General features: G+C 37.5%; 1 protein-coding gene across 1 annotated transcript in view; it reads left to right on the top strand.

Annotated features, from left to right (window-relative positions):
• Positions 1 to 13,910, top strand: part of LOC150100544 (lysophosphatidylcholine acyltransferase 1-like) — a 335,629-nt gene that overhangs the window by 58,898 nt on the left and 262,821 nt on the right. Inside the window, exons 3-4 of the mRNA XM_090401170.1 lie at positions 356 to 498; positions 4,569 to 4,789. Of these exons, the coding sequence (XP_090257296.1) occupies positions 356 to 498; positions 4,569 to 4,789 (364 nt within the window). The remainder of the gene's footprint in view (positions 1 to 355; positions 499 to 4,568; positions 4,790 to 13,910) is intronic.

The following is a 13,910-nucleotide window of genomic DNA, read 5'->3' as shown; positions in this document are numbered from 1 at the left end:
GAGCTGAAGCTTTCCATGCAGCTGACATGCTTTCTTATGGATGCCATTTTCAGAATGTCTAACTCTGGTGGGAAACAAGCAACAGCATTACAAACCATCATAACTGAGATACAATACAATATGCCATTGAGGAATGCTTATATCTAGCCTTTAAAAAAAAAAAGTAAAGTGCATTATAAGAAAAAGCAACACTAAACAATTTAAAAGACAATTTTCTTTGCACAGTCCAAAAGCATCTCAGGTGTTTTTGAAGTGTGAAAGTTAAACTTGTAAATGTTTGAACTTATAGAAATTAAAAATTTGAACTTGAAAACATTAAATATCAATTCGATGTTCACAATTTATTTCTTCTCAGATTGCACTAATGTCAGCTATTGTTCCATTTCGACTTCTATTATCTTCTATGGTTTTGTCTATTGCTGCATTTCTTGGAGTATTGGGCCTTTTTGGGCTATCTAGTAAGCAACTTCAGGAGAAACCATTAAGTGGATGGAGGAGGTAAGCATTTTAGTTTTATTCCTGCCATTGTTATATATATATATATATATATATATATATATCAGAGAGGGTTGAAAAATTCTGATAAACACCTAGAACAAAAATAATATTCAACCAACCAATATAAACCAACTGATGCCAGCCTGGCTGGCCGAGTGGTTAGCGTATCCGCTCTCCAGCCAAAAGGCTGCCGGTTCAAATCCCGCCTTGGGCATGAATGTTTGTGATTGTCTGTAGAAATACTAGTGGTGGTGATCGCCGGTAGATGGCGTTGGTGTAGTTGCAGTCAGTTGGTGGATTGAGCTGGTGGAGACAGAGTTGTAGAGCAGGTAGGTCTACATAGGTGATCGAGAGATCAGTCTATGGACTCTCTGGAGGTGTCAAATAATAATATAATATAATAATATAACCACAAGAAAGACCATATCTTAAAACCCTTTAACCCCCATGTTTCATCAAACTGTAATAATTTGTTGTTTTTCTTTTAAGATATATAGGATGACATGGTTTTACCTCAATTCCTTCATGGTGGTTATCACAACTTTTCAACACACCCTTGTACATATATCTTTTAGTGCTTTGTTTCTTATGAAGCTAGATGATGCCAATAGAAACATTTTATTTATTTATTTATTATTATTATTTTTTTTGGTTTTCTCTTCCACAGTCTTTTTAGCATTGACATGACCTTCTTCAGAGATTTGTGGTTGTGATCAATGTGCTTTATTATTATTATTACCGCCCCAAGACCTCATGGAGTCAAAGTCTCATCTCACTTATAATTAAGTTAAAATGATCTATTCATCTTTTTGTGATTTAATTCACAACACAAAGAAAAATAAATGAGAATATAATTAAGATATTTCTTTAATTATTTAGTTGCTAATATTTCACTGGTTGATACTCAGCATCTTCATCGTACAAACAGTTTGTCACAGTATGCATATGGCAAGAATTAGTTAAGAGTGGGAATGGTTTAAAATTGTAATGGATGACACATTGAATGAAATCTATAGTTTGGAGCCATCCATGGTTGGATAATTATTATTATTATTATTATTATTATTACCACCCCAAGAAATCATGGAGTCAAAGACTCATCTGGGAGGTCCTTTTATCACACACACACACACACACACAGCTCATCATACTGTGTTTTAAACACATTCAAACTCTTTGCAGACACATTCTCAGGCAAGGCATTCATCATTCACAACTCTGCACTAAAAAAACCTGCCTCTCACTCCCCTACTCACACCCTCTTTATACAGTTTTCCAGGGATGACCTCTGGTTCTCCCCTGATCTCCCACTATTCTCTGTAAAATTTCTCCAGCATTGATCGTATAACAACCCCCTTACTAACTTGTAGGTCTCTATCATATCTCCTCTCTTCCTCCTCTCCACCAGACTCTGCAAACTACATCTTCTAAATCTTTCCTCATACTCGACATTCCAGAGGTCAGAAAGTACCTTAGTCAGTCTCCTTTGGACCCTTTCCAACATCCCTTCATCCTTCTGAAAACCCGGTAACCAAATCTGGGCACAATAGTCCATGTGTGGCCTAATCAAAGCCTTATACAACGGAACAAGAATCTCCCTACTTCTACACGTCAGTGTCCTCCGCATCATTCCCGGAAGCCTTTGTATTGTCTTCACAATTTTAAGATAAAGATAAGTTTTATAAGTATTAATTCAATCTTCAAAAGTACGTCTCCCAGATGTTTGGCAAATGGATTCAGTCACACTTGTTGAGATTTTAGAGAATGTTTCATAGCTGCTGCTGACTCCAAAAACATTCTGACTCAAAATTACTTCTATGGAGCACTTTGTTTTTTTCCCCACCTAATACTATGTGAAGTGTTGTTCAAAACATGGTTCCACCATTCCTGAATATCATAAAAATGGTGGCAAATGTATTTTTTATGTTCTTTGAGGCATTTTTCAACAGATTTTTCTACCTATTCATAGTAAGCTACTTATAAGTATAGAACACTTCATATACTTCTGGATGTGAAAAAGGACAGAGTTTGTCTCTAGGTGAATGGATACAGCTTGATAGTTTCATATATAGTTTAAATGTGATGTGGAATTTACATTTATTGATATTCTGGATATTTTTTCTGATGTCCCCTGAATATATGTGATTGCAATAGCTTTGCTGTTGCTTTGTGTATTAATGAAGGAGGGAATTGGGGTTATTTAGTATTTTATCTATTTTTTGGGGAGTCAGAGAGAGAGAGAGAGAGAGCGGGTGAACAGGTAGGTGCACAGATGGATAGAAGATGCACTCAACATCTTTTGTGAGGGTCCAGAAGGGACCATGACTGCTGATGGCACAAGCAGTGAATTTTCTTCATTTAGCCCTTTCAAAGTTAGACTTGCCTTATGAATGATGGATTTGCAAGTGTTGGGAATGAAGCTGGAGTTTTTTTGTCTTAAGTCACTGTAATCTAGTCCTGTAATCTAGTATCATCAATATGATACAAAGTGCTATATTGATGATACTAGAGTACAGGAGACTGATGAGGCTAGGAGATCTGGGAGTGAAGGTGAATAGAGATGTGAAATTCAGAGAACATATTGCAAGATTTAGCAAAATAACTCAGAGGATTTAGCAAAATAACTCAGAGGATTACTTGGATGTTGAATAAAACGTTGATAAGTAAAGATAGGGAGGTTGTTATCCCTCTTTATAAGGCAATGATTTGGTCACATGTTGACTACTGTGTACAAATTTGGTCACATGTTGACTACTGTGTACAAATTTGGTCACCTGCATTTCTAGGGAAATGAAGGCAGAGAGGATTCAGAGATGAGTGACTAAGCTCGTGACGTCTGTGAAATTTTCCCTATAAGAATAGATTGACGGTGTGTGTGTGTATTGCAGAGTTTAGCTGACTGGCAAAGCAGAAGAGATATGACAGGAACTTATAAGTTACTAAAGAGATTCTGTAAGATTGACACAAAAAAATGTTTCGATACATGGGAAGGAGGGAGAAAACAAGGGGTCACACTTCGAAGTTGCCTAAGAGTGTGGTTATTAAGGTTGTGCAGACTAGGTTCTTTAGTTGAAGAGCAGTAAATGAGTGGAATAGATTGCCAGAGATTGTTGTGAGCACTCCAACAGTGAATAAGTTTAATGAGATGTATGACAGTTATTGTCTTAAGAGACAGTGTCATTCTCCTACGATGAATCTTTTGACTAAATCTAGTACCTGCATAAATAATAATAATAATAAATTCAGACCCTCTGTGGCTCAGTCAGTATAGACGAAGCTCTTGGGTCAGAAAGATCTGGGTTCAATTCCTGTCAGTGATCTGAGGAACCTTTATCTGATCTCTTTCGACTAAAGGTGAGTTAACCGGTCTCATATCTGTCCTGGTTGGCCAAGTAGTTAGTGTATATTCTCCTCCTATCCTCTCTCCAAAAGGTTGTGGATTTGAATCATGCTTTGCACATGGATGTTTGTGATTGTCTGTGAAAATATTAGTGGTGGTGGTGGTGGTGGGCAGTAGATGCCGTTGGTGTAGATGATGATGATGAGTATAGTTGCAGTTCGTTGTAATTGGTTGATTGAGTCGTGGAGACAGAGACTTGTGGAGTATGTGCCCTCCCTCGATGAGTCTTTGGATTCACTGGAGGTGTCACATAATAATAATAATAATAATAATAATAATAATGATAATAACAACAATATGGAGATAGTGGGTTCCCCCCCCCCCCCACATACACACCCAGTAACTCGGGTTTTTCATCCCTCAAAACAAGCAAACCAGTCCCAGGCCATGAACACATGGCTAGTCATAAAATATAGTATGGCAAGGAAGGCAATTTGAAACCAGCTTGCTCATAATCATCTTCCTAGTATGGTAGCACATAGCTATCCCCACCAGACGTATGGGTGAGGGAATATGATAGGATTAATAAATTCAGCATTTAAAAATCATCGATACATTCATTCCAACATCTCTTTCATAGAAATAAAATTAACAGTATATTGCAATGTATTAATTTGTTTAATTAGTATTTTTAATGTTCATAATTTTATTATTTTTAAAACTTTTTTAGATATTATATGAAACCCTTCCTTACTGCACTGGTAAGATTAACATTTATGATAATTGGCTGGACTTGGATAACAAAAAAAGGAAACAGGGCATCAAAAATGGAAGCTCCTATTTTGGTATTAGCTCCACACTCCTCGTTTTTTGATACAGTTCCTCTGATATCGATGGGTTGTCCTGGTATGGTTGTAAAAGATGGTATTCAGAATGCACCATTCTTTGGAAGTAAGCTTAAGTTTTAGTATATTATTAGTTTTATGTGAATTTTTTTATAGCAGTTACACTCAGCAATTTTCAGATTACCTAACCCTTAACTACAGTGATTTCTCAATTTTCTGCTCTTCATATTAACACATCCTTGAATGGGATAGTGTGTCAACTAACTTTTAGTGCAGCAAAATGTTATTGCCCCTTCAGTTATCCATCCCTGCAATTACCAACCTGTAAACTGATCTTCCACTGTGGATAATTGAGGATTACTGTAATTCAGCAGTTATATATTCTAAGTTTACAAAGTTTCCAGTGGTAGAATTCACATAAAAGAAAGTATTTGTGACAGTTCCAATATAATAAAAAAGCGTACTCTGTTTTCAAAACAAAAAACAATACTATTTGCAGTAATTATTCATTAACTGGTCACTGACAATTTAATGAACATTAACAGTTTTCTTTCAATTATTGCTATTATTATTATTTGCTTAGAATAATTTGCTAACTATTATTTACAGAATACCTATCATACTTCTCCTTAAACTCATTCACATTCACTTACTTCACAACCATCTCTGGGAACATATTCACCACCCTCATGCAAAATATATAGCCCTCACACTTTTGCTAACTACACTTTAACACAATTTCCCCATGGAGACTCCTTGTCCTCTCTTGCTTGATTGTATATTGAAAAAGATCTCCTGTGCCATTTCAATAAAACCACTTTAATAGCTAATATGTCACTATCATATTCCATCCCTCCTTCCATACTTGTCACAATCTTGGTCACCTGCCTCTGGATCCTCTTGACATATTCCTCATCCTCAAGGAATCCAGGCAAGATTTGTTTGCAGTAGTTGAGATGTGGCTTTATTAAAGTTTTATAAAGAGGAATAATAATTTACCTGTCAGTAGGGATAGGGAGGTGTTATTCAACATATAGGTAACATAACTTGATGGTCTAATTTGTTCTTTTGAATCTAGGTAATCTGATGAGCTAATTTGTTCTTCTTCATCCAGACATTCTGATCAGTGCCAGTTTGTCCATCTTTGAAATATGCCCCTTAAAAAGTGCCTGTTAACATAATCCCTTGAGCCTCATCAATTTTCTGCAGTCCAGTTCCATCATTGTTTTATACAGCTGGTGATCTCTTCACCCAAAGTGCATAACCTCACACTTTTCCACATCAAACAGGTAGCCCATACTGCCAGCTTATTTAATCAACCTAGAGGAACTATATATCGTCTTCATTAACTATTGCTCTACTGAATTTTGCATAATTAGTAAAAAACTGGAAATTTCCTATATCATTTATGCACACATTAAACAGTGGCAGCCCAAATACATATTATTGCAGTCAATTCCCCATGTATTACTCTTTGTCTCTGTCTATCTGCTTCCATCTTATCCATATCACCAGCTTCATATTTATTCCCAGTGACTCTGATTTGTAAACAAAGGTGTATGTGTTGTGTCTGTTGAATGCCTTCAAAAAGGGTCAGCATTATCATCACACAGCAATTTTCTTTATTATTATTATTACTGTTATTATCACCATCACCATCCCACCTATACAGAGTCAGCAAATCATCATGGGAAGTTCCACTGTCACACATACAACTCATCACACCATGCCTTAAATGCACTCATTGTTTCTGTCAGACAATGCATTCCAATCACTTAACACATTCCATTCAAAAAAACTATCCCTTGCATTCTTGCTTATATCCTCCTTATACTTCCAGGGATAGCCTTCTCTTATTTCTGCAATTCCATGAAAATCCTCATCCATATTCATCTGGTAGTAATCATTTACCAACTTATACAGTATATCTTAATCATATCTCTCCCCTCCTATTATTATTATTATTATTATTATTATTGGACACCTCCAGGGAGTCCAAAGACTCATCGAGGGAGGGCACCTGCTCTACAACTCGGTCTCCACCACTTAATCCACAAACGCCATCTAACGCCGACCACCACCACTACTATTTCCACAGACAATCACAAACATCCATGCTCAAGGCAGGATTCGAACCTGCAGCCCTTTGGCTGGAGAGCGGATACGCTAACCACTCGGCCAACCAGGCTAGACTTTTGCAGATTCCCACCTTCCTTAATCTGTCATCATATACTCAACATTCCAGACCAGAAAATGGTTTCTGGTTAAGTTATTCAATCATCTCTAGATGCTTTACAATATTATTTCATACTTTTTGAAAACAAGTTGGCCAAAAATCTGTCGTAGTAATCCATATGAGACCTGATCAAAACCTTGTGCAATGGAAACCTTAACATCCTTACTTCTTCATGTCAGCATCTTTTGCATCATTGCAAGAATCTGCTATGCTGTCCTCATAGTTTTAGGCAATGTTCCCAAACAAGAGCCAAAAAAAAGTGTTCACAAATTTCTTGGTCCTTGTACATGATCACCCACAGATCTCGCATTGCCTCCACTTCCTCTAAGATATCCTTATCAACTGTATACTCTGCATTCCGTCTTTGCTTTCCAAATTTTACAACCTTACAACCTTGTAGCATTGAACTCCTAACCTGACTCACTTGCCAATGCACATAGTCTATCAAGTCCTTTTGCAAAAGCTACATCTGCTCTACTCCTTATAATTTCCTCCACCTTTGGATCACTTACAAACAACCGAATATCCCTATCAATCATTTCCAAATATCATTAATATATAAGTCAAACAGAAATGGCCCCAGAACAGACCTTAGGGGTGCACTTGCATGCTCGCGTGCTGCGCACGCACGCACACACACACACACACACAGAGAGAGAGAGAAGTCACACAAGCTTGGACGTGAATGGACGCGCCTGAAATTGCTCCTGCTTTTACCTTGATTTTGTGTGGTATCGAACAGAAAAACTGGATGTATCTAGTATCGACTGATAGCTCGTACAGTGCTCTATCTAACAGTGAGTAATTTACTCTGTAGTTTCATAGCTCTATGTATGTATGACTGAAATTTTATTCCATCTTTTTGAACTGAATACTGCTGTGGTCAGACTATCTATTGTTCAGCTATCTCAAACCGGTCATAATAGGATTAGGTGCTACAGCAAGGGCCAACCCCCCTCCCTCCCCTAACTGTTGCCACTGGGAGGTACAAAGGACACAAGAAACAACCCTCTGAAGCCTAATTCAATGGAAGCGGCACTTCTAGGAACAAACAGAAAAACTGTAAGTACACTATATTAAACTTTGTATTATCTTAGAAAGGGTAGCAGTTTAATAGGAAAGCAATAACTCACACAACTTTAAGTAAGATTAAGATGGCAGCACAGGACCAATTAGAGTTCAAAAAAGCCCTAGATCTGCTGCGTAACGTTGCCAAAGTAAGCGGAAATCTAAGAAATGATTTAAAAAAGGACATATTAACTGCAGTGAGCGAAATAACAAAGGTATTTAATAAAATGAAAAATGCAACTAAAGCATTGATAGAACAACAGACTACTACAAACAATCAGGGACACAGCCTAACTTAGCTCTGCCTATTCAGCTATACTCGCAAGTAGTTAAAATCAACACTAAAAACAAAGTCGAATCCGAAAACAATCCTTGCTACAAATTAATAATCAAACCGATAGCTCAACTAAACAGCAAAGAAACCAAAAATCTTATAAAAGAAAAAATAGATCCAAGAATAATCAAAATTGGAATCACAAAAATGAAAAGTATTAATAACGGAGTGTTAATTGAATCTAAAGAAAAGACCGATATAGACTTGCTACATAACGAAATATCTAAGGAATGCAAAGACACATTAGTAGCAAATCCCAGTAAGAAACATCTTCCAAGGCTGATAATATATGATATTCCCAGAGAAATAGATATGGACAACGCAATAGACTCAATCTGCATGCAGAACGATGAACTCTTCATCGGCGACACAAAGATGACACAGAAATTTATCATGACAAGTAAAAAAACGAACAAAAGAAACTTGATTATAGAAGTCAATCCAACAGTGAGTACCAAACTGTTGAAAACCGGTGTTAAAATCCTATGGAGAATTTGCCATTGCGCAGACTACGTAAGCGTTCTGAGATACTTTAACTGCAATAAATTTACCATCATACACGAGACTGCAGAGGAAAAACCACCTGTCCATTCTGCTCTAAAGAACATAAGTTTAGCGAGTGCACATGAAATAAGTCTGAAATGAATTGCATAAATTGCCAAAATCACAACAAGAATGCCAAAACCAAAAATGACTGCAAACACATGGCATTAAGCAATGACTGCCCAACATACAGCTACTACAAACAGCTCAAAATTCAAAACATAGATTATGGAAAGCAATAATAAAGCTTGTAGAAACAGCACTACTTCCCTACCATGTCTTCAAATAAATCTAAAATGCTCTATCAAGGCTGTCAATAACTTAACAGAACTCTTAAATAGAAAAAATATAGGACTGGCATTAATACAAGAACCCTACAACATCAACAACAAAATATGCTGCTTTCCAAGTAAGTTTACAATATTTTCCAAAGGATCTGAAAGAAAGAGAGCTGCAATACTCGTGGTCAACCCTGAAGAAGAGGCAATATTAATTTCTCAGCACAGCAACGAGGACTCGGTACTTATCAAAATTACGCAGAGGAATTATAACTTTTGCTGCAAGTATGTATCTAAACTACCACACCGACATAAAATATAACTTAGAAAAAATGGGCAACATCGTGGATTTTATCAACCACGGCTTAATTATGGGAATAGATAACAATGCCCATTCAGTTTTATGGTATAATGAGAGCACAAACAATAGAGGTAAAATTTTGGAAGAGTTCATAGCATCAAATTCCATACACATACTAAACGACAACTGTAACACTCCATCATTCGAAAATACCAGAGGAAGCGGCATCATCGATCTAACAATGGCAAACAACGCTATTTTACCCAGCGTTTCTGAATGGAAATATGAAGAAGAGGAAAGCTGTTCTGACCATTGCATAATAAGTTTCATCATCAGTAACAAAAATTTAAACGGAATACACAACAAAAACCACCGCATTACTCAAATACTTCACCAATAAAACCAACCTAGAGAAATTTATAAAAGCATCAAAAAGAGAATTTTCACACTTAATCTCAGAGGATCACTTTAATGCGAACAGCGAAAAACAGCTCAGCTTAGACAAAAACCTAGCCATCTGGGCATCAGTACAAACTGATATAGACTTCATTGTTTCTTCACTTTCATCAGGTCTGAAAAAATCCAGCGATCAAACACTCAGAACAACCAAGAAGCTAAACATCAATGGAAGAAAATCAGTACCGTGGTGGAACGACGAACTAACAGTCCTAAGAAAATGAGTCAACGCACTCAGAGGTGTTACGTCTTTGTATTTTTTAGTATTTACTTTTTATATTTATATTCTCCTTATTCCTTATTCTGTTTTTACTTCTTACTTGTACCAGGAGTTATTTCCAGCAAATTTTATTTAATTTTAAATGACTGCGCCAGCCGGTGATTAATTCCTGATTCTTAGGTCTACTTCAATGACTATCACTAAAATAATACTTAATAACGGGAACACAAGATATGCAGTCGTTCCCCCCACCTTTTTTTTCTTACACAAACGTTTCCCCCCTTCACTTACACAGGTTCGTAATTTTAACAAGTGGTAGGTCAGTCTCATTTAACACAACACACAATCTTTGATATAAAACACTTTAATACTACTAATTATAATATACATGAAAATCAAGCAATGGTAATAATATACAAGAGATACATTCCTGCGCACATATAATGATCTCATTCAATCTCTCTTACATACTTCTTATAATACAGGGTTATTATTATTATTATTATTATTATTATTATTATTATTATTATTATTATTATTTCCCAAGACCTCATGGAGTCAAAGACTCATCTGGGAGGTCCTTTTATCACACACATATCTCATCATACCATGTCTTAAACACAGCAAACTCCTTGCAGACACTACACTCTCAGGCAAGGCATTCCAATCTCACAACCCTGCACGAAAAAAACTTGCCTCTCACACCCCTACTCGCACCCTCTTTATACAGTTTCCAGGGACGACCTCTGGTTCTCCCCTGATCTCCAACTATTCTCTGTAGAACTTCTTCACCACTGATCTTATAACAACCCTTACCAACTTCTTGGTCTCTATCATATCTCCCCTCTTCCTTCTCTCCACCAGACTCTGCAAATTATATCTCAATCTTTCCTCATACTCAACATTCCAGAGGGCAGAAACTATCTTAGTCAGTTCCCTTTGGACCCTTTCCAACATCTCTTCATCCTTCTGAAAACCCAGTGATTAGGCCACACATGGACTATTGTGCCCAAATCTGGGCAAAATAGTCCATGTGTGGCCTAATCAAAGCCTTATACAACGAAACAAGACTCTCCCTACTTCTACACGTCAGTGTCCTCTGCATCATTCCCAAAAGTCTTTGTGTTGTCTTCACAATTTTGGCGATGTGTCCCCTAAATTTAAGATCCTTATCCACTATCACCTCCAGATCTCTTATTTCCTCTACCTCCAACAATATATTCTCACCAAGCATAAATTCTGCATCCCATCTTTGTTTTCCAAATTTTACAACCTTATATTTTGTAACATTGAACTCACATCATCATTTGCTTGCCTTTTCACTCAATTTATTCAAGTCTTCCTGCAAGATCACATCTTCACTACTCTTTATGGTTCGTCCCAACTTTGCATCATCTGCAAACATCTCAATATCTCCATCCAAATATTCGCCAATATCATTAATATACAAGTTAAATAGTAATTGCCCAAAAACAGAACCTCCCCCCCCCCTGAGGCACTCCACTAGTGACTTTCCTTTTCCTGGATATCGCACCCCCATACACAACTTGTTGATACCTATCAGATAGCCAGTCTCCAATCCAATGCACTAATCTAATATCCAAACCCATCTGCACTGCTTTGACTGTCAACTTATCATGAGGTACTCTATCAAAAGCCTTTGCAAAATCCAAGTATATTACTGTGTATCCTTCTCCTCTGTCCAAGGAAGCAGTCACTTTATTGTAATAAGTAAGTAGATTACTAAAACATGACCTCCCTTTAGCATATCCATACTATCCTTCAAAGATAATATTATTGTTGTCACCCCAACTCTGGATCATAGTTCTCACAAGCTTCTCCAACAACTTAACCATAACACCCGACACACAGATACGCCTATAGTTCAATGTTTGAGTTCGATCACCTCCTTTATGAAGTGGCACAATCTTGCCCTCCTTCCACACCTTAGGAACTTGAAAAAGTGCAAGACTCTTATTAAAAAAATATGTCAAGGCAGGTGTCAACTCTCTGGCACATTCCTTCAGAATACGCAGTGATATATTATCAAGTCCCACAGCCTTATTGACATCATCTAGTTTACTCAAATCCCCATACACCTCTTGCTCACTTACAGTCAGTCTCTCCTTCCCATCGTCAACTGCTCTCAATCTCTCTATGAAGTCACATTCACAAGATTGAAAGATCTTTATGAACTGCTCATTAAGTATCTCCACCACAGATTCTGCAACAGCTGTCTTTATACCATTTCCTCCAATCAATATCATCCATCCATAATCATTCTTTCTTTTGCTGTCTACATATTGAAAGAACACCCTAGGATTCTTTTTGGCTTCATTAGCTAACTGCTATTCATATCTCTCTTTAGCTACTCTCACCAACCAAGTCACCCTCTTTTGTTGGTCTTGTAGACCTCATGAAATTGGTTACATCCACTTCTCTTATGCTACCTCCCCAATGCCCTTTTTCTCTGTATCGCATGCTTAATCTCTTTAATCATCCATCTCACACCTACCTTATTTAACCTTCTCACCCTTGGAATACATTTAGACATTGCATCTACCTAATAGTTTTTGAAAATCCTCCAAGCTGCATTGATTTCTTTTCCAGCTAACTCCTTATTCCATGCTACACCTGCAAGCTGTCTCTTGAGATCTTCATAATCACCCCCTGTTGTAGTTCCACATATACCCTTTTTTCACAGGGGTCCTTGCACTGCTGGCAACTACCCAGGTAATCACCTCATGGTCACTTTCACCAATTGGTGGATGATTTGACACTTCGTTTATAATTACATCCTCTGATGAGATATCCAAATCCAATACTCTTAATCCTCGTGTGTCCGCTGTTACATACTGTCTGAGGTAGTTATCCCTCAAAAACTCAAGAAACTCATTTTCTTTACTTCCAGCTGCTATATCTTCATTCTAGTATATATTGCCATAATTAAAATCACCCATAATGATCACCCTTTTCTTATTTGCTTGGCTCATTTGACTATACATTTCACTATCACCACCATCCACATTACCAGGTCTATAATAACATCCCACCAAGTATTTGATTCTATTCACCTCTATCTCACACCATACTTCTTCAAAATCACTGGCCCTATTTTTCTCTTGCATCTCTACCTTGTATGGACATAACTCTTTCTCTATCATCAATAACACTCCCCCCCTCCCTTTTTACCCCTTCTATTCTCATGAAACATATCATACCCTCCCATCTCTATTCCTGTCAGGATGTCGTCCTCATCTAACTATGTCTCACTTATTCCAACAATCTCTGGGTGAACAGACGCAATTAGTTCAACCATTTCATCCACCTTGTTTCTTATACTTCTAGCATTGGTATACAAACAGGACAGCTCATTTTTGGATATACAGCTAGTTCCACTGATACCACTCACTCGATGTGATCTCTCCATGCTGGACTGGGGCCATTTCCCTTTCTGCTTCTTTGTTTTAGAACCCTTTTCAATTTCATCTGTTTCCTCTTGATCCCTGGTCATCCCAATTCTTTCCTGCCTTCACATGCTCTCACCTCCTCTTGGAGCATCCGCCTTTCTCACGCTGTGTACCCCTTTCCACCCTGAGCCTCCCCGTTTCCCTGCTCCTCTTGCACACCCATTCTCTCATTTTCTATACTCACACCACTCACTTCTCCATTCATTTCCACTTCTTCAATCTCTCCTGTCTTACTCTCCTGCTCTTCCATATCACTTCCCACTTGACCTGATTCATTCTCTCTATTCACTTCTCTACCTTCCAGCAGCAGTCGCTCCAAGC

Source organism: Typopeltis vanoorti, chromosome 12 (genome assembly GCF_054136105.1).
Source record: "Typopeltis vanoorti isolate ZY-2024b chromosome 12, IOZ_Tvanoo_1.0, whole genome shotgun sequence".
Taxonomy (NCBI): Eukaryota; Metazoa; Arthropoda; class Arachnida; order Uropygi; family Thelyphonidae; genus Typopeltis; species Typopeltis vanoorti.
Note: the sequence above shows the minus strand (reverse complement) of the source record. Positions and strands in the feature narration are given on the sequence as shown.